Source organism: Drosophila elegans, unplaced genomic scaffold, assembly GCF_018152505.1.
Source record: "Drosophila elegans isolate 14027-0461.03 unplaced genomic scaffold, ASM1815250v1 contig_377, whole genome shotgun sequence".
Lineage (NCBI taxonomy): Eukaryota > Metazoa > Arthropoda > Insecta > Diptera > Drosophilidae > Drosophila > Drosophila elegans.
In genome coordinates, this window is record NW_024545760.1 from 320,510 (window position 1) to 345,851 (window position 25,342).

The window sequence follows — 25,342 nt, forward strand, 5'->3', positions numbered from 1 at the left end:
TAGTCGTCCGATCCGACTCGTTCCGACTTATATACTACCTGCAATAGGAAGACAACTTTTGGGAATGTTTCATGCAGATAGCTTCAAAACTGAGAGACTAGTTTGCGTAGAAACGGACGGACAGACTGACAGACGGACATGGCTAGATCGACTAGTGATGCTGATCAAGAATATATATACTTTATAGGGTCGGAGATGTCTCCTTCACTGCGTTGCAAACTTCTGACTGAAATTATAATACCCTCTGCAAGGGTGGGCGTGGCTCCGTTTTGAAATAAACTTGCACTGCGTAGGAATTACTAGAGTCTGCAAATTAATTCTGTTGTTTTTTGCTGTTTAAAACAAAAAATAATTTTTTTGTTTAATTTTTTTAATGTTAAACCTATATATACTTGACTTAAGAGACTTAACTTAGAACTTATACTTTTTTATGGGATGTTATGTTTTTGTCGGATATTGTTGATTACAGTTTGACGGGCTTTGTTTATTGTCTTCGAGCGGCGAAACAAGAGATGTTTAACTAAAGTGGGGTTTTTTTTGTTTACAAACTAAATGAGGAATGGGATTCAATTAGCTAATCAAAGTGGTTAAAAATTAAAATTGAAAACTCGTTTATAAACAAAAACACGTGCAGTCGTGTTTTCGATCGCTCTGCCAGTGTGTTTTTAAGCGAAATTCTAAAACTTAAGTAAAAATAAAACAAAAATAAAACTAAAAAGCAAAAAGATACTGGCATTATTCTTATAACCGAAAATCTTATAACCGAAAAGAACTAATAAACCAAAATTTGACCTTATGCCGACAATGAAACCAATAAAAAGTACACTCGGTAAAGCTATTGTCAAAGTCGCGAAAAAAAAAACCAGCAAGACGAGTGCAGACTCTTCGTTGATCGAAATAACGCTTATTTTTCGTACTTTTCACCGGAAACAAAAATTAACGCAACGTCGTTGACCGCGCCCGAAGAAGTCCGCTCTCTATCGCCCCGACTTCTATGCCCATGCAGCGCTGCCGCAGCTCAGTTTTGGAGCCCATCTCCCCTCTCACCTGTCGATGCTTAGATACTGCGAAGATACCCTGTGCAGACCACTTCACAAATTTATTACCCTTTCCTTAAAAACTAATGAGTTTTCATCTATTTGGAAGAAATTATTTGTTATTTCCCTTCATAAAAAGGGAAATAAATCAAATACTAGCATTTATATAGGTAACTCCAAGTTGTCCATTATCCCAAAACTTTTCGAAAACGTTATTACCCCCCATTTGCTATATCTTTGTAGATCGATTATATCGCCAGGGCAGCATGAATTTACAACACGCAGGTCTACTGCGACCGAGCTAACTTCCTTCGTTATAAATGGGTTTAGAAATAACCTTCAGACTGACGTAGTTTTCACGGATTAAGCAAAGCACTTGATTCTGTAAATCATTCGCTTCCTGTACGGAAGTTAGACTTATTACAGTTTTCAAACAGTCTTCTTACATGGATTTCTGAGTAGTAGGACACAACGAGTCCTTTTTAAAAGCTCGGTCTCTAAGGTGATCCAAGTTACTTCAGGCGTGCCACAGGGTCAAAGGAATTCAATGATCCGTATGTCGCAAAGACCTTATTTAATTCATTAGTTCGTCTAATCCTGCAGTACTGCTCACCAGTTTGCAGTCCCCAATATGGTGTGCATATGGCCGAATAGAGTCTGTGCAGAAAAACTTTTCAATATTTGGTCTACGGGGCCTTGCCGGGATGCAAACCTTATCTTACCATCATACCAATACTTCTCCTAATTAATTTACCATCATTATCTGTTCGTTCTGTCCGTTCTTTACTATCCATTTTCTATCACCTCTCGCGATCTTGTTTTTACGCCCAGGGGAAGAGGGTTTCGCGCGTAACAAGCTTTGCTTGGTGTCGTGTGGCCACTTGTTTGCACAGCGCCCAAAAATAAAAACAAATAAATATAAAACCGTTTTCTGGAAATGCCCATATATGTTATGTTTTCCAAGATGAGGAAACGGGTGTTTTTCGACTCATGTTGTTCCTTTTTAAAATCTTCAAATGGCACTTGAAATATGCTTAACAGCCGTTTACACCAATTATTTTCCCTAGCCCTACAAATTCGATTTAGCGACGTATTGCTGGGACTGATAGCTTATTTTTTCTTATTAGAAGCAATGACATAAATTTAAGCGTATTTAAGCGTGTATTTTTAAACCAATTTGACCAATTTATTTCTTTATCAATGAACGAAATTTCAAAATGAGTTTGTTCAAATTTTAAAATGCTCTATTATTACTAATCAAATTAACCCTTTATAACCCAAAATAATGTAAGAAAACAGGCGAAACACGAAAACGAGCGTTTATACGAATGTAGTCTTTCTGATGTTATTCTGTTGACTTGCTCTTTGGTTCTATGACCGGTATAAAATTGTGCGCTCTCAGATATGGTATTATGCTCGTCAGAAGACATTTTTGGAGCAGTTTTGAAAGGTATGAGATCCACTTTTTCACTTTTTTGGGAAGTAGCCTTTTTTCGATATTATGTTATTTCCACCACTTCAACAGCTGGTTTTCTGTATGCAAAGAAGGCGTAATTTTTAATTTCCTTTAAATATAAAATGTATTTTGCACAAAAATTACTGAAAAGAGCGCAGCAAATCCTGGTCGCAGTACCACAATGCATTACTGCTGGGTCTCCGGCAGGAAAAAACTCTCACATATCCGTAGATCTTTGCTCTTTTGGCTGGAATACATTTCAAAGATGTAAAGCATATGTACAAGCTCTGTCTTTGTTGATACGGGCCCAGTTGCCTGAAGAGTTCTTATACGACTGTTTCAGCCGGTGGACTTAGAATAAGAGTAAGCTTTCCACATGGGATACTTCGTAATATTTGGCGATAGTTTCTCAATGAACCGACCTTGTGCTTTATCTTCTCAATGCTTTAGAGCCCTAGTAAGTCTGCGAGTAGCCTCCTCAAGACTTTATTTTGAGGATAGTTTTCTGTTGGTGTTTCCAAAACAAGCTGTACAATTTGAAGAATAGATTTGTATTTGTTGGTCTGCGCATATTTTCCTTGTGGTTAGGAGATGTCCTTCTTAATGTTAAACTGCAGGGTTAGTTTAAAATTCCTTTTGTATTTAAGCCAGATGGTTCTGTGCAACGACAGCCGGTGGGGTGCTCAATTGTTGCCGGGCTTTGAAGAAAAGGTAATAGCACTAGTGAGTGGCCCTATAAAAGGTGAGATTATTAGATTGCGAGATATGTTTTTGTCACAGAAAAATCACATAAATTTGGATGCTTTTGGGATCGCTTGGACAATACGAAGAGCTAGCCGAAGAAACGTTATCCAGTTTGTTGCATGTTTTGATCATTGCGTTATACAGTTGTGCGTATGTTTGGCATATTCTCCTGCTGCTATGAGGCGAACTCCTAGTGAATTGTGGGCAATAGACAGCACCAATGGCAAGATTGCAGTTGCCCAGTTGTAACTTTATCAATGTAGCTTGCAAATAATTTTGTGCAAACCTTTGGTGAAAGTGGTGCTTGATGAGGTCTCTTATTAAGATGCTGGTTCCGCCGTGGGCTTCGCCATCTAGAATATGGCGTAGAACTTGTAAGCTTCTCTTTGAAAGTTATATTTGCTTGTAAGATACTAGCAACATAACGTCCATGTGATTTTCGTTCAGGAGCTGAACAATTTTGGATTTATGCTGGAAAACGCCGTTGGCATTCCACAGAGATAATCGTAGGCAAGATATGGCTTATTTGGACTGCTGAGATGCAAGCATCTGTATCTGTTCCATGGCCTGCTTAATGTTTTCGATTCTCGGCTCTGCGTGAGTTGTTCCTATTTTTAGAGGGACACAAAGTGACATGGCTAGGTCAACTCGGTTATTGGTCCTGATCAAGAGGGTCGGAGGGTATAATAAGTTATACATAAAACGGGTAAAAACGTTTTTTACGCTTTAAAATAAATGGTACCATACAAAATTGTTAAGCGTCATTTTCTGAATTAGGAAGACCAATTGCACCGGAAAATCACGGTTTCAACTCTGAAGGATTTTCCCCATTTAAATTTGTAATGCCGTGGAATTATTGTAGTTTACTGACCTGATTTATTTCTAGTTTCATTTGCAGTTCCATTTAATTTATGATCTTTGTTGTTAACTTTTTTAGCATTTTGTGTGCCTACATCATTTTCCTTACGCATGATCTGCAAGAAGACAGAAAGAAAGAAACATTGTTTGGTAGTACTGTGCATGGAAAATATTAAACTATTTATAGATATAAATGTTAGTTAGCACTTGAATACATTATTTTACAGAACATAATGTTTGGTAATAACATACCGGTTTTTTCGCTTGTGAAGCCAAATTGAATTCAATATGATATAATGCTATATACCGTTCAATAGATCTTGACAGCAAATTCGAGCAATTTTTAAATATTATTTCACGCAAGGAAAAGTCGCTGCAGAACCTCTTAGACAGATTTTTTTTCTTAGGTAACCATAATCTATCGATTCAAACAGCTGAACAGTGACGATTCCGAAATGGTAATTTTGTCACCGAAACACACCACCCGGACCACCAGTGACCCACGATACGGATAAAAACATGGAAATGGTGGATCGAGATCTTTACGTGACCATTAAAAGCAACGCATCAAATAAGCAAGGTAACCCTTCATGACATTTTAAGGCAAAAAATATGTCAAGAAATCTTATTGTATGGATGCCTTATGAATTATCTGTAAATAATTATTATGTTAAAGCTTCCTGAGACCTAGAAGCAAGTGCAAGTCAAAGTACAAATGTAAGCAATGCAAAGGACATCATCATTCGGAAGCTGCAGAAGCGTTGCTTTAAAAGTCTCCCACGTATTGGAATACACGCACTGCCACAGGCCCTGCAATCACCGACAAAACATTTTGTCATCCAACCGAAATTGAAAGTAATTTTTAACTGGAAACCAAACCACGCCAAGGGTCTGAGCCTGCCGTAAGTGGCTGACAGCGCTTTCAGATGCGGATAACTCTTGGCTCTTTTAAAACCATTTTGCCAGTGTAAATCCAGCCTCTTGCAAATCCTGAGAAACTTCGTCTCAATGACCTTGCAGGTCCTAATAGCGTCCGGCGCCAGTCGACAAACCGTCAACATAAAAATCTTTCTGAATAACCTTTGTGGCATGCGCCATCTCTCTTAGCCGCCTTAAACACCTAATCGCCAAAAAGGAGAAGTTCTAAAGTTTCGGTCAGCTTCGACCACCATTACTTGACGATACATTTTTTAGGTCTGCCGCAGGGAAAACTTATGCAATCTAAGCCGAAGCAGTGTCGAATACAGCTCAACGATACCTGCGTCGTTGTACGGCACGATGCATCGAAAACTACATGCCACTTAGACTAAGTACCGTGTGGCAGTTTAGTAGTGCATTAGCAGTGCATTTTCGTGCATAAACGAATTAATTTGGGCTGCTATTATGTATTCCAAGGCCTTTGATAAAAAGGAAGGATAGAGTGGACCTATATTCTTCCTTGCCTATGGAATGGAAACAATTTGGGCGACATTACAACAGTCCGGGAAAGACATTGTAAAGGGAGTGTTAAAAATGTGAGTAATAAATATTAGAAATTTCTAAAGGGTGAATATTGTCAAGTCCAACTGCGTCTGGGTTGATTTTTAACTTTTTTTTTGTGTGTACCTGCGCGGAGTCCCTATTAGAAAGCAGCTGCTATTTCTTTTAAAAAAGATGCATTGGATATTCTGTTTCACTGTGGAGCTGGCACTAACGACTCTATGTAAGTATAAAAATTAATGTTCTTTTATTGATAGTTTATTTCCTATTTTCACGTACGAAAAGTCGTTTTATCCGAAAACTTCTTTTTTTTTGGAGTTCGTGAACTTCAGAACTCAAAATCTACACTTACCGATCCTTTTGAAATTTTGAACACTACTTCTTCACATTATTCAACAAATAATAACAATAAAAAAATGTTTTTGATTAACTCGAAAAACAAATAATCCTGTCACGAGTTATGATGTACACTGCAAAACCACTTTTTTCAGGGCACCTATAAAGATTCACGGTCACCGGCTTATTTATGATTATTATACCCTTGCGGAGGGTATTATAATTTCAGTCAGAAGTTTGCAACGCAGTGAAGGAGACATTTCCGACCCTATAAAGTATATATAGCACTAGCAGAGTTGATCTAGCCATGTCCGTCTGTCCGTCCGTCCGTCTGTCCGTCCGTTTCTACGCAAACTAGTCTCTCAGTTTTAAAGCTATCTGCATGAAACTTTCTCAAAAGTTGTTTTTCTATTGCAGGTAGTATATAAGCCGGAACGAGCCGGATCGGACGACTATAGCATATAGCTCCCAAAGGAACAATCGAAAAAATAAATAAAATAAAATTATAGCTTTGCGTTTTCTAATTTTTTTTTAGTTTTTCGACATATAGTAATGGTTAAATATTTTAGAATTACATCAAAATCGGACGACTATATCATATAGCACCCATAGGAACAATCGGAAAAAAAAAATTTTAACTTTGCTGTTTTTCATTTTTTTTTTTTTTAATTCTCTGAAATGTTAATGGTTAATTATTTCAGAATTACGGTTTAAATTTCATCAAAATCGGACCACTATATCATATAGCTCCCATAGGAACAATCGGAAAAAAAAATGAAAAAAAAATGAAAAAAAAAATTTATAACTTAGCTGTTTTTTAATTTTTTCTTAATTCTTCGACATATAGTATTGGGTAATTATTTCAGAATTACGGTTTAAATTTCATCAAAATCGGACGACTATAACCCATAGCTCCCATAGAAATAATAAAAATATATAATATAACCATCTAATAATTGAGCTGCAAATCATCATAGCTTCAATGTTTTTTAACATATACGCAAATTAATAATAATTTTAATGTTTTTAAAAGTATTTAATTATTGCAATAGCTGCAAGGGTATATGAACTTCGGCTTGCCGAAGTTAGCGTTCTTTCTCGTTTTCTCTTTGAAACATTTTTATGATATACTTTAAAAGTTATAAATATATTATTGATGTCACCGCAATAAAATACTCCCAACAAAGACAACTAATTTCAAATCTAATGATTTCATGTCTTATTGGGGTCACCTGCCAATTCTATGTCCACATAGTTAAACAATATATCTGATAACAATTCATCATGCCGCTATAAGTAATATCGTGGTATATGCATCCCAGGAACAAATATTTTATCGGGCTGTTAGCGGGATGCTTACATATAAACTTGCACTTTTAATTTTTACTAATATATATGGTTACACCTCTTTGTGACCTCTTTTTATAAATCCAAGCAATTCCCTAGCTTTAATTACCATGGAAGTAATTTGGTCAGAAAACTTAAGTTTCCAAAAGGTAACATAGGCCATCAATATGTCTAATTCTAATCAACTCACGACCACCAACGTCTACGTGGCGTACTGTGGATTGACCCGATAAAATGTCATTATTTTACAAACCGAACACCATTTAATAGTCACATTTTTTATTTGTCGCCAATTTTTTTACGGATACTTTGTGGCAAATAAGTAAACAAAAGTATCAGGGTTAAATATTTTTTTAGTTTAAATATTACGAAATTTTGAAAAATACCTCACTTTTTATATAATACCCTTTTAATGAAATTTTATATCTTCGCTCTTTAATGCTCAGCAGAAGCATCCACAATGCTATCGGGGCATTTGCCAACTTGGACGACAAGGAAGGGAAGGTGATATGTTGCTTGACGGGTTTGCTAAGAAGACTACCACAATTTCAACAAAAGAGCACAGATCTTCGTATATGTGGGAGTTTTCCTGTCAGAGATCCAGCAGTATTGCATTGTAGTACTGCGACCAGGATTTGCTGCGCTTGCTATTCTTTTGTTATTTTTAAAAAATATATTTTATATTCGAAAAAACCAAAAAACCAAATTGCGCTATCCTTGCATATAAAAACCAGCTGTTATAGTGGTGGCACTTGAGAAAAATCGTTAAATATAGGTATTTTCCGGTATTTTTTATTAAAACATTCGGGGCGAATGATTTTTAATCGCATTTATTTATTGGATTTATTTTAAATGCGGAATTTTGTCTTATGTCGAAGAACTAAAAACTATGTAACTGTAAATTATGCTTAATGAGTTTTATTGCGCCAATGGAATCACGCAGTATTGATTTCATACACAATCCAAAATTTTGTAAACGAAATCATTTACAGATTGTTGAAAACATTTCGCTCTCACAGTGAACGGTCGTGTTTTTGTTTACCGCTCTGATTGCTTTCGCAAAGCAACAGAGTTACATACAAAATTTTTTAATAATTAAAACGCTTTTTTTGTGTTATTAACATTAACATTAACCTCTCTGAAATTGTCTCTGAGGAGTTGAACATCGTTGAAGAATTGTTGGCAAGACAAAATTAAAAACAGTGCTATCTCTGTTTGATCCTAATTATCATAAAAATCCTACTACTGCATTGTATTATAAAACCAGACAACATCATTTGAACGACTCACAAAAAGCTGGGTTACGAAACGCTGGGTTAATACGCAACTGCCGTAAATATGCGAACCTGCTTTTGGCGCTCGAATCGTAGTTCGCTACCGCCTGCGATTTGCTATTTACACCACAGCTACCGATCTTAGGCACCGATCCAATGGTACTAAGAAGTAGTCCGATTAAAATAAATTAATGGAAAATATAAGAGGCTTACTTAGTAATCTTACTTAATTGTACTTCAATAGCCAACAAGCCAACAGACTAACGCAGCTAAAAGCCTTTTCACCCGATATTAAAACTTGAAACTAACTCCTCATTACTCACTAAACTAAACTAAAGGTGTCATATATTCTTTCGACCTAAGAGGTATAGATGAAGACACAATCCAAAAAGAGCTAGTAACAAGTAAGCGACGTTAAGAAAATATTAAAGAAAGAGAAGGGAGACAGGACTTGTAATAATTACATTCAATTGCCACGTTCCCCCTGATCACATCAAAATCGGCTATTAAAGAACGACAGTTAGAGAATACATACCACTTCCTATAAGATTCAACAATTGTTTTAAATTTAGCCACTTACTTAAATCTTAAAAAAAAAAAAAAAATTGCCACAATTGTGGCAAAGAACACCACACAGACGTAAACATACAAGAGAAATGTACAAGACCACAAACATGTACCAACAGAAAATGCCCAGTGGCTCTTAAAGTCGGAAACTTCGAGGGAAAAGTTTCACTTCTTCGCGCACTGGCTGATTTCCGACAACAACAAAACAGCACCTGAGCAAACACCTGTTGGGCTTTGAATTGCCGGCCGCTCTCTACGTTAATGAGCAGCTCACGAGAGATAATTTCCTTATATTTAAATAAGCCATGCGTTTGAAGAAGCAGAAATCTCTTGCTGCCGTTTTAACGCGCCGTGGGATTGGGCACATGAAGTGCAGTGCGAGAGAGGACTTTTATATTATTATCCCAAAATAGCTTTCGTCAATAAAATCTCTTATGCAGCTGACATCTTTATTTTTATAGTTTTTAAGAGTAATTTAGGTTTTTTTTATTGGTAATCTCTTCGTTCAAATCTAGCTTGTGCCTTCTCAATTCATAAGTGCGTTTCCCAATTTACCTTATACCCAGGTCAATACAAATAATTCAACAGCGAGCAGTCTGCTGAGAATTCACTATAAACAGAAAGTGGGTCTGAAGATTGTCCACATAAATGCTCAAAGCTTGGTCAGAAAAATGGATGAGTTTAGGGAACTATTTGTAGGATCAAATGTTGATGCAGTGTGTGTTTTTTTTTAAACATGGTTTGGTTACAGTGACGTCCCTTTTGAATGTGATGGCTATGTGTTGCATAGGTTCGACAGATTAAAACACGCAGGTGGTGTAGCGATTTTTGTAAGCAACAAATACACTTCGAAGCTTATTAAATCTAATTCGATCGAAGGTAGAGTTGAATATTTGTTTAAAGAAGTCGTAGATCCTAGTTTCAAAAATCATAATCTGTTGTATCTATAGACTCCATCGAATGACCGAATATACTGATCTCTTAGAGTTCGTATCAGACATATCTGTGGCGTACGAAAACGTTATCCTGCCTGGAGATCTTAACAGCAACATGATCCGAGAACAAAGTGTACAAAATGACTTTAACTCTCTTGACCTAAGCTTGGTAAACTGCCAACTACCTACGCATTTCACAAGTACTTGTAGCTCTTTGTTAGATTTGTTCTTTGTTAGTGAACCGTCAAAAATCCTTCTCTATGACCAGTTGTGTGTGCCAGCGTTCTCTAAACATGACTTGATATTTATGACATTTGATTTTATTTCTGACAATTCAAGACGATTTTTTAGCTATAGAGACTATATATCAAATAATATTAGCAAGCTACTAACTGAATTTGACAATTATGACTGGACAAAAATTTGACTTCTTGTTTAACTCCAACATTCGAAGGTTATTTGAACACTGTGTTTCATTAAGAACAAAATCCTGCCGTACTGCCATGGTTTAATTTTGAATTTTAAAGACAAATTCGCCAGCGGGATAATGCCTACAAACGCTGGAAGAGGTATAAAACTAAAAGTATGCACATAATTTTTAAACAACTGAGAAACTTAGTCACAAGCTCGATTTCTTCCTCCAAACGTAGATTTTATAAAAATAAATTCGCCAATGCAAAGACTCCTGGTCAAGTTTGAAAGGATTTGAGAAGCCTGGGCATAGGAAAACAAATTGCAGTGGCTAAATCGGACCTTGATGTAGACGCCCTTAACAAGAGATTTGCAGAGGTTCCTACACATAATTTGTACCTGAACTCAACAACAACCTGTGATATTATGATGTCCTTGAATGTAAACTTAAAGTAAAATCAAATGCATAAGGTCTAGATAATGTTAGCCCCAAATTTATAAAAATGTTGCTTCTAAAACTAATTTGTTATATTACCCATATTTATAATACAGTTTTTACAATGTCAATTTTTTCTGATTGCTGGAAAATTGCTCAAATTTGGCCGTTCCGAAACGAAAAAATCAAATTTTGGATTAAATTCCATCGTGCCTTTCCTTGCAAAGTCCTTTAAGCAATTAGTTACCCTGCAAATGCAAACTCACCTGGAGAACAATAATCTTCTAAATTGCAAGAAATCAGGTTTCAAAAAGCACAGAATTTGTACAGCTGCCATTTTAAAGATATCTGAAGACATTCGTTAAAAAATTGATGACAGTAAAGTAACCCTCCTAACACTTCTTGACTTTAGCAAAGCATTTGACTCGATAAACAACGAAATACTCTGCACAAAGATTCGCACACAGTACAATTTCTCCTCAAGTGCAATAAACCTCATCCGAACATATCTCACAAAAAGGGTGCAGGCCGTCGTCTCCGGGTCGCTAAAATCTTCGTTTCTGCCTCTCACACAAGGAGTCCCACAAGGCTCAGTTTTAGGTTCACTGCTTTTCTCGTTATATGTAAATGATCTCCCTAAATGCATTTCTGTTTGTGATGTGCACCTATATGTAGATGATGTCCAGTTATATGTTACCCGTCCCCTAAGTCAAATTAGTGAGTGTATTAGAATTAGCAACAATGAAATTAAACAACAATACATCCAAATCGAAATGCATACTAATTCATAAAAAATCAATTGACTTTAGCTGTCTTCTAAAGATTGAGGTAGAAAATGTTGAAATAGAATTTGTTAAACGAGCCACATATCTGGGAATAGAACTTAATTCCACCTTAACGTGGGATGACCGTTCACATGGCCACAGGAAATACATATGGCAAATAATAATATTTTTGAATTAAGTTTTGAGTCATGGATTAAGTTAAAAACCCTCTTATTTCTGCATAAACTCCTGACTAAAAAAAAGCCGCAGTACTTAATTGAACATGTGCAACTGGCTTCGTCAGCTAGAACAAGCAACATTGTCTGCAAAAGATTAAAATTGGCAATGACGGAAAAACACTTTTTCATACAGGCTGTTCGCTATTGGAATAACCCCCCAAATAATATTAAAAGTAAAAGTAAACTATTTAAATCGCACAAGATAATTCTTATTTTAATTTGAATTTATTATTTTTAATGTTAATCTCATTTTGTTTTAAATTCAATTCATTTTTTTTATGTCACTCATGTCACCAAATCCTATTAAATGTATTAATCTGTAAATGTTAAAATTAGTATTGTTATTGTAACGTAATGAAATGTAATTGTACTTCTAGTATTTAAGTTTTATTGTACGAATCACAAAGTGACTTATGAATCTAAAAAGACTTAAAGCCTGATTCCATTGCCACATTAGTGGACTTTTAAAATGTGCCTGATTGGCGTATTAGCATTTAGCTAATGCTACTCCGACATGTGAGTGGCACGAACAGCTGATCTGGGTTTGTTTATTTTGAATTTTGGCAAATCCAAAAGAAATTAATTAAAATTAATGAACTTGGGTGAGTTTATTAAACTCTGTAGTGCTCAACAGGACATCCACAAAGCGACCGAGGCATTTGCCAACTTGGACGACAAGGAAGAGAAGCTATTTGCGTTGTTATGACGGGTTTGAGAACACCACAGTTTCTAAAAAGGCAAGGATCCCAGTATATGTGGGAGTTATTTTATGCCAGAGATCCAGCAGTAATGCATTGTGGTACTGCGAGCAGAATTTGCAGCGTGCACTCTTGGGTTCAGCCATTTTTTTACAAAATAGATTTTATATTAAAAAGACATCAAAAATTGCGCCATCCTGGCATATAGAAAACAGCTGTTGTAGTGGTGGCACGAACAAAATATCATTAAACATCGATATTTTCCGGTTTTTTTCTAAAAAGGTGTGGTTTTTAATCGCATTTAATAATCGCATTTATTTTAAATGCGCCATTTAGCCTTATGGGATTCCCTGTGTAAATAAATGCGCATTAGGCTAAATGCGTTTTAATGCGCCAATGGAAGCAGGCTATTAGTATTATTTCGTCGGGATACCAAAACAAATATATTAAATTAAATTTAATATAACCACACAATTTACAACAGAAAAATGGTGGACAGATTCCTTTCTAGTAACTGCCAGTTTTGCAACAGCGCACCCATAAATATAGAAATAATCTCTTGCTCTTGCCCTACCTTTTCCCAACACAAATCAGCAATTTTTCTTAACGACAACCCTGTTACCATGTTAGCAAACCCTACCAACAACAACATAAATAAAATTACTACTTTCCTTACAAAAACAAATCTCAGATATAAAATATATTTGCTCAAATTGTTCTCTTAAACTAATTAAATAAAGCCACCTTAAACGATCGGAAGGCCCCAGTCACATGCAATTGTATTTAATAATCCAAAAAAGTGTTACCAAAAATTTAAAGTGCTTTAATTTTAGTTAATTAATTTGGTTTTTTTGTGATTTAGGTTGCCACGATACCCGTAAGTGTCGTGGAATTAATTGTCCACCCTCGCGTACGTAAGTAAATAAATTAAGTTTTAAAAAATATTGAATGCATATGAATGAAATCATTAAAAAGTTTGCGTAATTCTTCCCGATAAAAACGCGATGATTTGCAATGAATTTTTTTCATTTCGTTGTCATCAGTAATAACCACCCAATAATTGATTTGGTTATTCAAATGGGTGAATATTTGTTGATGAAGCGATATTATTTGCTTATTAAAATGGGTGGTTATTTACTGATGACAACGCGATGATTTGCTGATAAAGTTGTAATGATTTGCCGGTTAAAAAGGGTGATTATTTATCATATTAAACTAATTTTCAAATTTTCGGTGCTCCCCCTGATTAGAAAAATGATACTCAAATTGTTTTGTGTGGTACCATTTTTTATACCCTTGCAGGGTATTATAATCTCAGTCAGAAGTTTGCAACACAGTGAAGGAGACATTTCTGACCCTATAAAGTATATATATTCTTGATCAGCATAACTCGGAGAATCGATCTATCCATGTCCGTCTGTCCGTCCGTTTCTACGCAATTTAGTCTCTTAGTTTTAAAGCTATCTGAATGAAACTTTCCCAAAAGTTGTCTTTAAATTATAACTTTGCTGTTTTTTAATTTTTTATTTTAGTTCTTCGACATTAAGTAATGGTTTAAGAATTACGGTTTAAATTTCATCAAAATCGGACGACTATAATATAAAGCTTCCAAGGAAAAAATAAAAATATAAAAAAAAAAAATTTAAATGTAACTTTTTTATTTTCCAATTTTTTTTTTAATTCTTTTGGACTTATTAATAAATTGACAGTTCAGAACAACGCTTTTAATTTTATTAAAATCGGAATACGATATCATATAGCTGCCATAAAATCGAATAATTGAGCTGCAAATCATCATAGCTTCAAAGTTTTTAAGCATATACGCAAGTAAATGATAACTTTAATGTTTTCAAGAATATTTAATTTTTGCAATAGCTGCAAGGGTATATGAACTTCGGCTTGCCGAAGTTTGCTTCCTTTCTTGTCTTTAAGTGTAAACGGTGATTTGTGCTCTGTTAGCGGTTGTAAAGCATATGTTAAGTGCTATTTGCAGATGTTTACATAACTAAAAATAATGCTCAAGGAAGTATGTAAAATTCATTCAAACTGCCTTGGGATACCAAAAACCTAAATAGGAATAGGAACTAGCAACACAAACGAGAATTTAAGTTTATAAATACATTTCTTTGTATTATAAATACGTTTCTTCAGATCCCTTGAAAACCTTGGAAATTTAACTTCTTATTCTGATGTTGAAACTTTAAATCTGTTTGCTTCTTCCCCAATGTGCCTTGTTGGCAAAACTTTCTCATTTGGGCATACACTCAGCAATTTTAAAGTGGATAAGATCTTACCTAAACCATCCTAGCTACAAAGTAAACAGTTAGATTCCTTGAGTTCATGGTGCCCCCAAAATTTACTTCCGCTAAATACTAATAAATGCTTTTATGTTAGCTACTTTAATTGCGTATAAAATCGAATAGCCACATACAGTAATGCTGATCAGCCCTTAGATGATAAACAAAAATCCCTAGATCTGTTTGTACAATGTTTGATTCCAAATTTAATGTTTAGGAATAATGTTTGTTTAATGTTTGTAAGGAATAACTCAGCGCTTTTTACTGATCCCTATACGACGCTTGCGCTCTACTCAAAATTTGTACGTTCTATCACTAACCATACAACATATAGACTGGTCATTTCATACGACGCATTTGGACACAAAAATTCGGACCGCGGAAGGTCCACCGCTCTCACAGCAGCAGGTCCATGCACTTCGTGTGCGTTCGGGTTTTTTACTCTCTCATTCTTATTCTCATTTTTATGCTCGCGCACTCATTGCACGAGTTCAGTCGTTCAGTCGCAGAGAGGCGCTTTTTGAAGAAGGCTGTCCTGCGCTTGAATTCGTCTTTGTATGTATGCGTGATCATGCATTCTCATACACGGGAGCATGTGTGCGTTTATTTCATTTCGGCGCATCAAGAATATTTTGTCTTTTGCCACTTTTCAAACTTGGTACCCTAAGAATATGGGCGTATTTACTATTGGGTTATAATATAAATATTAATATTATATGTTATAATATATTTTTTAATATTTCAGCATACATTCTATTTTTGTTTACAAATTCAAATCAGTGGTAGCAGTAAAATGTTTTACATATATGTATGTATTCGAATTTATAGAAATCAGTCCACTGAGATGGGAACAGGGCATATCGCAGTCGTGTCACTTGAAACACCGACTGCTCTTCAGTGGTTGAGAAAACTTCAAACTAAATAAATTCTTGTCGATGTTTTGCGAGCGGTTGGTGCCTGCATACCCTACCGACGATTGCTTTTCAGGGGAGCGGGCTTTTAGGACACTTGTTTTAAATGTTATGTTTAGCGATCTTTGATTGATTTATTTTTTAATGATTCGCAGTGTTATTTTAATTGTCTTTAAAGAATTCGTTAAAATTCAAGATATTGGTACAATTAAAATCTAAAATTATAATCATTAAAATAAATTATTATCATTAAAAAAATGTGGATTTTTATATTTGTTCCATTTACATTTTCAAAAATATAAAAAGTATTTTATTATTTATTACTTGTTTAAAGACAATTAAAATAAAACTGCAAATCATTAAAAAATAAATCAATCAAAGATCACTAAACATAACATTTAAAACAAGTGTCCTAAAAGCCCGCTCCCCTGAAAAGCAATCGTCGGTAGGGTATGCAGGCACCAACCGCTCGCAAAACATCGACAAGAATTTATTTAGTTTGAAGTTTTCTCAACCACTGAAGAGCAGTCGGTGTTTCAAGTGACACGACTGCGATATGCCCTGTTCCCATCTCAGTGGACTGATTTCTATAAATTCGAATACATACATATATGTAAAACATTTTACTGCTACCACTGATTTGAATTTGTAAACAAAAATAGAATGTATGCTGAAATATTAAAAAAATATATTATAACATATAATATTAATATTTATATTATAACCCAATAGTAAATACGCCCATATTCTTAGGGTACCAAGTTTGAAAAGTGGCAAAAGACAAAATATTCTTGATGCGCCGAAATGAAATAAACGCACACATGCTCCCGTGTATGAGAATGCATGATCACGCATACATACAAAGACGAATTCAAGCGCAGGACAGCCTTCTTCAAAAAGCGCCTCTGCGACTGAACGACTTAACTCGTGCAATGAGTGCGCGAGCATAAAAATGAGAATAAGAATGAGAGAGTAAAAAACCCGAACGCACACGAAGTGCATGGACCTGCTGCTGTGAGAGCGGTGGACCTTCCGCGGTCCGAATTTTTGTGTCCAAATGCGTCGTATGAAATGACCAGTCTATATGTTGTATGGTTAGTGGTTCTATATATAAATAAAAAAAATACTATAAATAAAAAAAATACTATAAATAAAAAAAATACTATAAATACAAAAAAACTTTTTAAAATTCGCTCTGTTCCATCCGTGACCTGTTGGCTGGAATCATTGACTGTCCATGGCTTCCTTCAAAAGTAGTTTTTAATGCTCCTGCTAGGCACCTCCGAGACTTTGCTTCCTTAATTATGGATTTACGCTGGACCAATTACTCCCAAAACGACCCACTTTATAGAGCCTTGTGTGAGTGCAATTATTTTTCAAACAAACCTGATCTTAAATTTAAATTTATTGATTATTTTTTTAATAAAAGTTCGTAAGAATAATGTTAAATATATAAGTAGCCAGTTAAGGATATTCATCGTTGGCAAAATAAATAAATAAAAAAATTTGTTTAATTATTGTTTTTCATATTGGCGATAAAGAGTACGAAGAATAAAAATACGGATACATTTTAAACTATTTTATTATAGCAGAGGGTTAAAAATTTCAAGAATTTGCAACGCAGATAAGGAAAAATTTCAACTTCAAATGTAATTGTTAAAATAAAACAATCCAGCTGATCTTTACGTTTAAATAATTTCTGCCGATTTAAAAGTTAAAATTATGAAAATGAAGAAGTTTCATTCGCTTCATCCAGGTATTTTGCCTACACAGGCATTTTTTATCTGAGCGTGACGAATGGAAACATTTAAAAAGTGTATTTACCTAGTCAAATTTGATATCATTTATTTTATATGTTGGAGGTGCGATCGTCACGACTTTTTTACCTCGTCAAGAGGTGTTTTTGTTTGATATCAGAAATTTTTGTTTTGAAATATAGTCAAAGTATTAATGACTGTGGTTTTAACTTTAACCTATTCTTCAGTATTAATTTTGATTAAACCAACTACGTTTGGCATGACTTTAAAGCTTTACTAAAAAGAAAGGAAACATACTTCCGCAAGTCCTAGTTTGTTTATATACCTCTGCAACTATTCCAAAAGTTTAAAAAATTTTTAAAACCGTTTTTTACCGTTTTTTTTTCAGTAATATCTTTGAAAGCTTCTTATTTATTTATTTATTGTATAATAAAATATAAACATTTGTCGCGGTAAAAAAGCAAAAGCGTAAAAAAATTAATAATTATGTTATATTTCAATTTATTAAAAAAAGTTTAAAACATGAAAACTTCGGCTAGCCGAAGTTTAAACACCAAAATTAAATATTATTTAAAACATTTAAATTTAGAATTATGTGCATATATATTAAAAACTATATCAAACAAAACCACCTCTTGAGAAATGAAGAAAGTGATACTCGCACATTCAACTTCAATAATTTCTGATATCAAATTTTGTGACGACTATTATTTATTTGACCAAACAAAATAAGCTTTATTATACCCTTGCAGAGGGTATTATAATTTCAGCCAGAAGTTTGCAACGCGGTGAAGGAGACGTTTCCGACCCTATAAAGTATATATATTCTTGAGTAGAGTCGATCTAGCCATGTCCGTCTGTCCGTCCGTCTGTCCGTCCGTTTATATGCAAACTAGTCTCTCAGTTTTAAAGCTATCTGCATGAAACTTTCCCAAAAGTTGTCTTTCTATTGCAGGTAGTATATAAGTCGGAACGAGCCGGATCGGACGACTATAGCATATAGCTCCCATAGGAACAATCGGAAAAATAATTGAAAAAAAATTATAACTTTGCTGTTTATTAATTTTTTGTTTAGTTCTTCGACATATAGCAATGGTTAAATATTTCAGAATTATGGTTTAAATTTCATCAAAATCGGACGACTATAGCATATAGCTCCCATAGGAACAATCGGAAAAATAATTGAAAAAAATTATAAGTTTGCTGTTTTTCAATTTTTTGTTTTGTTTTTCGACATAAAGCAATGGTTAAATATTTCAGAATTATGGTTAAAATTTCATCAAAATCGGACGACTATAGCATATAGCTCCCATAGGAACAATCGGAAAAATAATTGAAAAAAAATTATAACTTTGCTGTTTTTTAATTTTTTTTTAGTTCTTCGACATATAGCAATGGTTAAATATTTCAGAATTATGGTTTAAATTTCATCAAAATCGGACGACTATATCATATAGCTCCCATACAAATAATAAAAATATATAAAAGAACAATCAAATAATTAAGCTGCAAATCGTCATAGCTTCAATGTTTTTAAACATTGCGTATATGTTAAATCATAAATTTTAATGTTTTCAAAAATATTTAATTCTTGCGATAGCTGCAAGGGTATATGAACTTCGGCTTGCCGAAGTTTGCTTTCTTTCTTGTTTTTATTTAATTTAGCATTCAGATTATCGATTTTAGAATGCAAATCATTCGCTACCCAAAGATGTCACGTTGCCACAATATGTTTGGATTTAATAAAAGTTTGGCCACCTCAGACGATAGGTCTACGCAAGATGTATGAAAAACGCGACGGCACAAAGAGAATCAGCGGATAGCGTCTGAGCCGCGAAGTAACATAGCGAAATGTTAAGCACGTCCGAGCGCTTAGAAAGTAAGGCGACGCCTTTGATATCAACATTGGATGTTTTTGAACTCCTCGGAGTATGATGGTGTACGTCTTAAATCGATTGAAATAAACACAGGCTTTTTGCTGCACTGGCCCCAACAGCTCCAATATTAGAAAACAATTTTTCCGCACCTTCCTTAAAAATATGCTATGTATATTAGGTATGTTAGATATTTAGGTAATATAAAATGTTTATTTTTACAAGCTTTTCTACAACCAGACTTGATTGCCAGAGCGTATAAAAAATATCATAATTCATCCTCAACTTTGTGATGAACAAATTGACCACAAAATGGAAAACATTTGTGTAAATGTAATTTTTTTTTAACCTTGTTTGTACCTTTTTTCTTTATCTAGATAATTGACAAATTGTGTATTTTTAACCTTCCCTAGGCACTTGTCCGTCTTGCTCACCCTTTATTGAATGAGCCTAACAATCTGATGTAATAAGGCAACAAAGACTTATTCTGAAAACTCTGATGTTTTTTATTGTAACAAATTTATTTCAATTGACAATTTTGATTGAAGCGTCTTGGAAACAATCGCGCTGTGTTTCTTTTCAACGATCTCGAGGTCAAAGTAGTTATTATATTTATACCCAGAGTTTGCAAAACTAACTTACAGTAAACCATATTGCCAATTGCTTTTATTTTTGCATAATTCATCTATAAATCATTTTGTGGTTATTTAAAAGTTAAGGGGGCAGTACCTCTAGAATTAAAAAAAATAAATTAGTTTAAAAATTATTAAATTTTTATTTTTGTTTTACATATTTGTAAATTTTTAAAATTTGTAAGAGTCGATTTTTGTTTAACTTTTCACGTTAATAGCCCCTGAGATTCCTCAACTTTTGGTATATAAATTTCTGCGTAAATGCTTTCGAAAGTTATTAAGCAACAAAAACGGCGACCTTTCTCAGTTCAAAGCAACTGACGATGCCTAAGTATGACATTTCGGTGAAAAGTATGAATCACCTGTTTGGCGGGGAAAATGACAGAAAACAAAAGAGGGAGCTAGTTTCGGCATGCCAAGCATATAAACAATTCCAGTTAATGCAGAAATTAAATATTCTTTAAAACAACTTCATTTCGATTTTATGCGTACTTGTTCAAAAACAGTAAAAATAATAATTTTCGATGAACTATTCAATCGTTCTTAGGGCAGCTATATGCTATCGTTGTCCGATTTGCATACAATTTTAACCTAATTCAGAAATAAAAAAACCTTCACCAAATAAATAAAAATATTTTAATTTAATTTTAAGGCCACAAAGTTATAATTTTTGTTAATTTTGATTTCTGTTGTTCTTATAGGAGTCGATCTTAATAACATTAAAATCGTAATTCAGAAATATTAAATAATTACTTTATTTCGAGGAACTACATTAAAACAAGAAAGAAAGCAAGCTTCGCGAAGCCGAAGTTTATATACTTTTGCAGCTATTCCAAAAATTAGATATTCGTGAAAGGAATTAAATTTCGATTTACTTTATATGCGTATATATCTAAAAACATTGAAGGTATGATGATTTTCAGCTAAGTTATTTGATCGTTCCTATGACAACTATATACTATTTTTTCCGATTTGAATAAATTTAAAAGCATAAGTTGGAACAATTAAACTATTACCTAATTTAAAGAAATAAATAAAAGTACTGCTCATGATTCAAAAAGATAAAGCAGCAAGTCTCTGGAGAAACTAAACAATAAAATAAATTTCCGGAAACTGCTAATTTGGCCGATACAGTAGAAGTAAAATAGGTGAAAAAATAATGATACTTCGAAATCTAGACGTTATAGGGATAAAAAAAAACTACATGGAAAAGTAAAAATTGTTAAAGCACTCACTTTTAAAACGATCGAAAAGTTGTCTGTCCAATTTAAAGGAAATGAACATGAAATTGAACACATTGAATCAAAATTTCAGCTAAATATTTTTAAAATTTGAAAACAATTTCCAACATGTTTGGCGTATACCAAACCCATTCATAAAACTCAAGAGCTAACAATAAACACCCGGAGTTGTGGATATTGGTAACAAATGTCAGACAACAGCTGTTATTGAGCCATCCGTATCAAATGAAAAGGTTGCGAAGGTTAAGGCTGGTAATAATCATGTTATAATACAAACATTTCGTGGTATGGAAAACCGAAATAATGCTTGCTGTGCGAAATCTGATTTTCAGAGCCTAATAAATTTTAGGTTTATTAAGGAATCAGTACATATAGGAATGTAGTTGTATATTTATTTACAATAGCTGCAAGGGTATATATACATACTTCGGGTTGCTTCTTTTCTTGTTTTAAGTTATTTATATATTTAATTAAATAGCTGCAGGTTGAAAAAGCGTGAGTGACACCGTGAGAAGGAGTTGGACATTTCTCTCCCGTCCCTGCAACAAATTTTGACTACAGACCTTGGTCTGAAGCCGTACAAAATCTATTGGTTCAGCAGCTAAAGGCTTACAACCAACCGATGCGTTTTCAGTTCGCGTAATGAACTGAAGTCCATTTGGTGGGGACGAGCATCAAAGCACAATTGCCGTCAGACGAGTGACTGTTTGAAGCGGTATGTGGTCAGGCGACATTATTGGCCTGTTTTTGTTCAAAAACGAATCGGGAGCCGCTGTAACCTTTAATGGTGACCACCGAATGAAAGATGAAGATATCGATGACATGTGGTTCCAGCAGAACGGCAATACGTGTCTTACAGCAAACGTTACAGTTGAACGAATAATCAGCCAAAAAGACGATATCAACTTGCGGCCTCTCAACTGCGATTCGACGTCGCTAGACTTTTTTTTGTCGGGTGCCGTCAAGAATAAGTATTATACCAACCATCCTGAGGCGATTGACGTCGTAAGGCACGAGATTGAAGTCGACATTGAGGACTGTACTATCGGAAATTTGTGAATAATTTCGTTAATCGGATGAACTACTGAGAGGCCTCTCGAAGCAGCCGTCTTTCACAAATAAACCGCAAAGGTATAATAATAAAACTTTATAATATGAACATTTGATTTCCGCTTGCTTTCCGCGTTATTAAAAAGTTATTATTGGGTTTACCAACATCTGCATCCTGCTAAATAAACTTACCTAATTATTTTAACAGAACCGGGCTTGGTAGTAACAAAACAGGGAGAGTGAAGAATGACTTAACCCCGGGTATGCCTAAAAAAAACAAGCAAACTTATCGGAGTTAAGGTGACCCAAAGATTTGCAAGGTTTGGGACACATCGGGAGAAAGTTTTTGTCGTTGTTTGTTTCACGTATCGGCAATATGCGTCAGCTGATCTGCCTCATCCAACTGACATCTTCATTTCATCTCACATATATATAGTGTATACTCACCTTGGTGTCTGATATTTCCAAAGAAAAACGTTTTACTCTATTTGTATTTTACTTGCTCGCTGTTAACGTTACATGACAATCGGCGTTCAGTTATTTACACCCAATCTTATTAAAATCCTTATTCGGCTTCGATAGGGTACGTACTTTAACAATAATATACTATATACATGGCCTTATTTTCAATAATTGTGTCCCGTTCAAAGTATATACAAAAACAAAACGCGAAAAACGAAAGACATCAACCAGTGTGACCGAAGCTTTGTAATTAAGCTGAACCATTACAATATTATTGCCCATTAGTTATTGTAATGTCCGTTAAACTAGCGTCGGTGCCATAGCATCGAAAGTGAAACTGTGGGCAAAGGAACATGATGGATACAGTAAAAAGATAACAGCGGATAATGGCGGTATGCCATTTTTCCACATAGTCCATCCGTGGAAAATGGGTGGAATTTTTGACAAATGTGTAACTCCGTTTTCCACAGGGCATATCCATATCCACGTACCGATTTCAGCTGATCTGAACAGCTGTGGCTCGTCAAAACGTAAACAAAGTCAACAGTTCAACCATCTTCAACCATCGTATAATCTACTATTATTTTTGGGTTGACCTGTTGACTTTGTTTATGTTTTGACGAGCCACAGCTGTTCAGAAACACTTTGCACTGGCGAATTTTCATATTGTATTAAGTTTTGCCCCAATATCCATTTTATTGGCGGGAACAATGAATTTTGTGCTATCTTCTTCTTCGTTTTGGATTTTTTTAGTATTAGTATGTCGATTAGCTGTTTTTGATCAGCTGGTTTCTGTCTGAATGGGTCAACAATAATGGCGCAACAGGATTTTAATTGACATGGCGGCCATCTTTTTTTCTGTGAACTAGAGGCATGGTCGGAAGAGAAATGCGGGCTTGGGGGGTTAACACTTCCCTAGGAAGCAAATTTAATGCAGAGTAGATACAAGCCATTACTTTTAACTTCAGATAACCATTTTACCACTAATCCTATAATAAAATAGAAGCAGGAAAAATTACTTCCAAAACCGTTTGATAGAGTTAAAGACTCCCTTCAAAAATTCCGCCCACGGTACAGTGACTTATGACGGATAGTGGATGACGGACGGATGAAGGTGGCTCTGTGGGAACACCAGTCCACCGACCATCAAATATCCCAGCCGTGTCTATTGGATGATCTCTGTGGGACTGGGCTATAAAACAGTTCGAAAAAGTTGAAGGACCCATTAAAAAATTCAGCCTATGCCCTCATTCCACACAGTTCATCTGTTGGAAACGATTGGAATTTTTAACAAATGTGAAACTTCGAAAACACAAATAACGTAATATAGAAAAATGTATTAAAAAATAAACTACAACTAGGTACGGTACAAATATGCTTAAACTTTAGTTTGCAAAACAGGGATAGAGACTGAAATACAAATTTGATTATATATTATAATTTTTACAAAGAACACGAAAGGGTTCATGCAGGCCAAAATTTGACGTACACTGGCTCACAGCTCAGTGGCGGATCTAGGGTTGCTGGCGCCCGGGACAAAGCGAAAAATTCCGCCCCTCCCTATTTGCTGTACGAATAACATTAGGAGTATTTTAAGTGTAAATAGGTTATTAATTATTAAAAGCTTATATGTTTGAAGAATTGTATTTCATATCGGTTCTTTTGTCAGTTACAATGGAAAAAACATTATTAATTGTGTTTTTGCAAGACAAAAAAATATTACTTTTAGAATATAACTTTTCTGGCCTTGATTGCCTCAAATTCAGCAATAATATCTTTGTAGACGAGTGATGCTGCTACTTCATTTTCGATAGATAGTATAGCTAAATTTGACAGACTGTCTTGATTCATGGTTGTGCGGAGAAAAGATTTTATACATTTCAGTTTACTGAATGATCGCTCACACGAAGCCACGGACAATGGTAGAGTCAGCAGCGTCATCAGCAAGTTCACCTGGCATCTTACGTTACTTGATTCTCCTCTTCGAAATCGTTACGCCCATTTCTTCACACAGTTTTTTAGCTTTCAATATGACTGTGTCGCAAAGACTAACTCTCCACTCTTTTATGTGGTCTGACAATGTCTCAAGTAATTCTGTCGCTTCGTAGATGGTGATCCCTTTGGTTTGGAACATTTTCTGCATTCTGTCAATAGAAGGGAGGATCTCTGCCCATAAGAGGTGCAGTATGTAAACAAACGCGCTCATAACCTAACACGTATACTGCTCGCTCTCTCTCTCTCTATCTCTAAGCAAGAAAGTTTATTATGACGTTTCGAGCGTTCCTTTTCCTTTTGATCACATCATAAAACACTTATACTTGTATTCTATAGGGAGCGTTACATGCGCAGCGCCGCGGGAAAATATGAATTCTCGAAACATAAATTGCTAGTCGGACTCGATTAAGCGCCTCTTAGATTTGGCGGCCGGGGCGCTTGCCCCTTTCGCACCCCCTCGATCCGCCACTGTCACAGCTTATTTCAACCAGCATCCAAAAAAAAACTTCAACAGCCTATAAATGCTAAGCCAAACAAGACAT

The 25,342-nt window shown here is 34.9% G+C and overlaps 1 protein-coding gene across 4 annotated transcripts in view; it reads right to left on the reverse strand.

The window, feature by feature from the left end:
* LOC108146787 (monocarboxylate transporter 13) overlaps positions 1-23,029 on the reverse strand; it is a 46,247-nt gene extending 23,218 nt beyond the window's left edge. For 2 of the 4 annotated variants that reach the window (XM_041708708.1, XM_041708710.1), the window contains exons 1-3: positions 22,791-23,029; positions 22,536-22,610; positions 4,109-4,211 (exon numbers count right to left, since the gene is read on the reverse strand). In XM_041708708.1, coding sequence (XP_041564642.1) covers positions 4,109-4,208 — 100 coding nt within the window. In that variant the 5' untranslated portion in view covers positions 4,209-4,211; positions 22,536-22,610; positions 22,791-23,029. The remainder of the gene's footprint in view (positions 1-4,108; positions 4,212-22,535; positions 22,611-22,790) is intronic. The other 2 variants (XM_041708707.1, XM_017272958.2) reach the window with 2 other exon arrangements.
* Between the last annotated feature and the right edge of the window lie 2,313 nt (positions 23,030-25,342).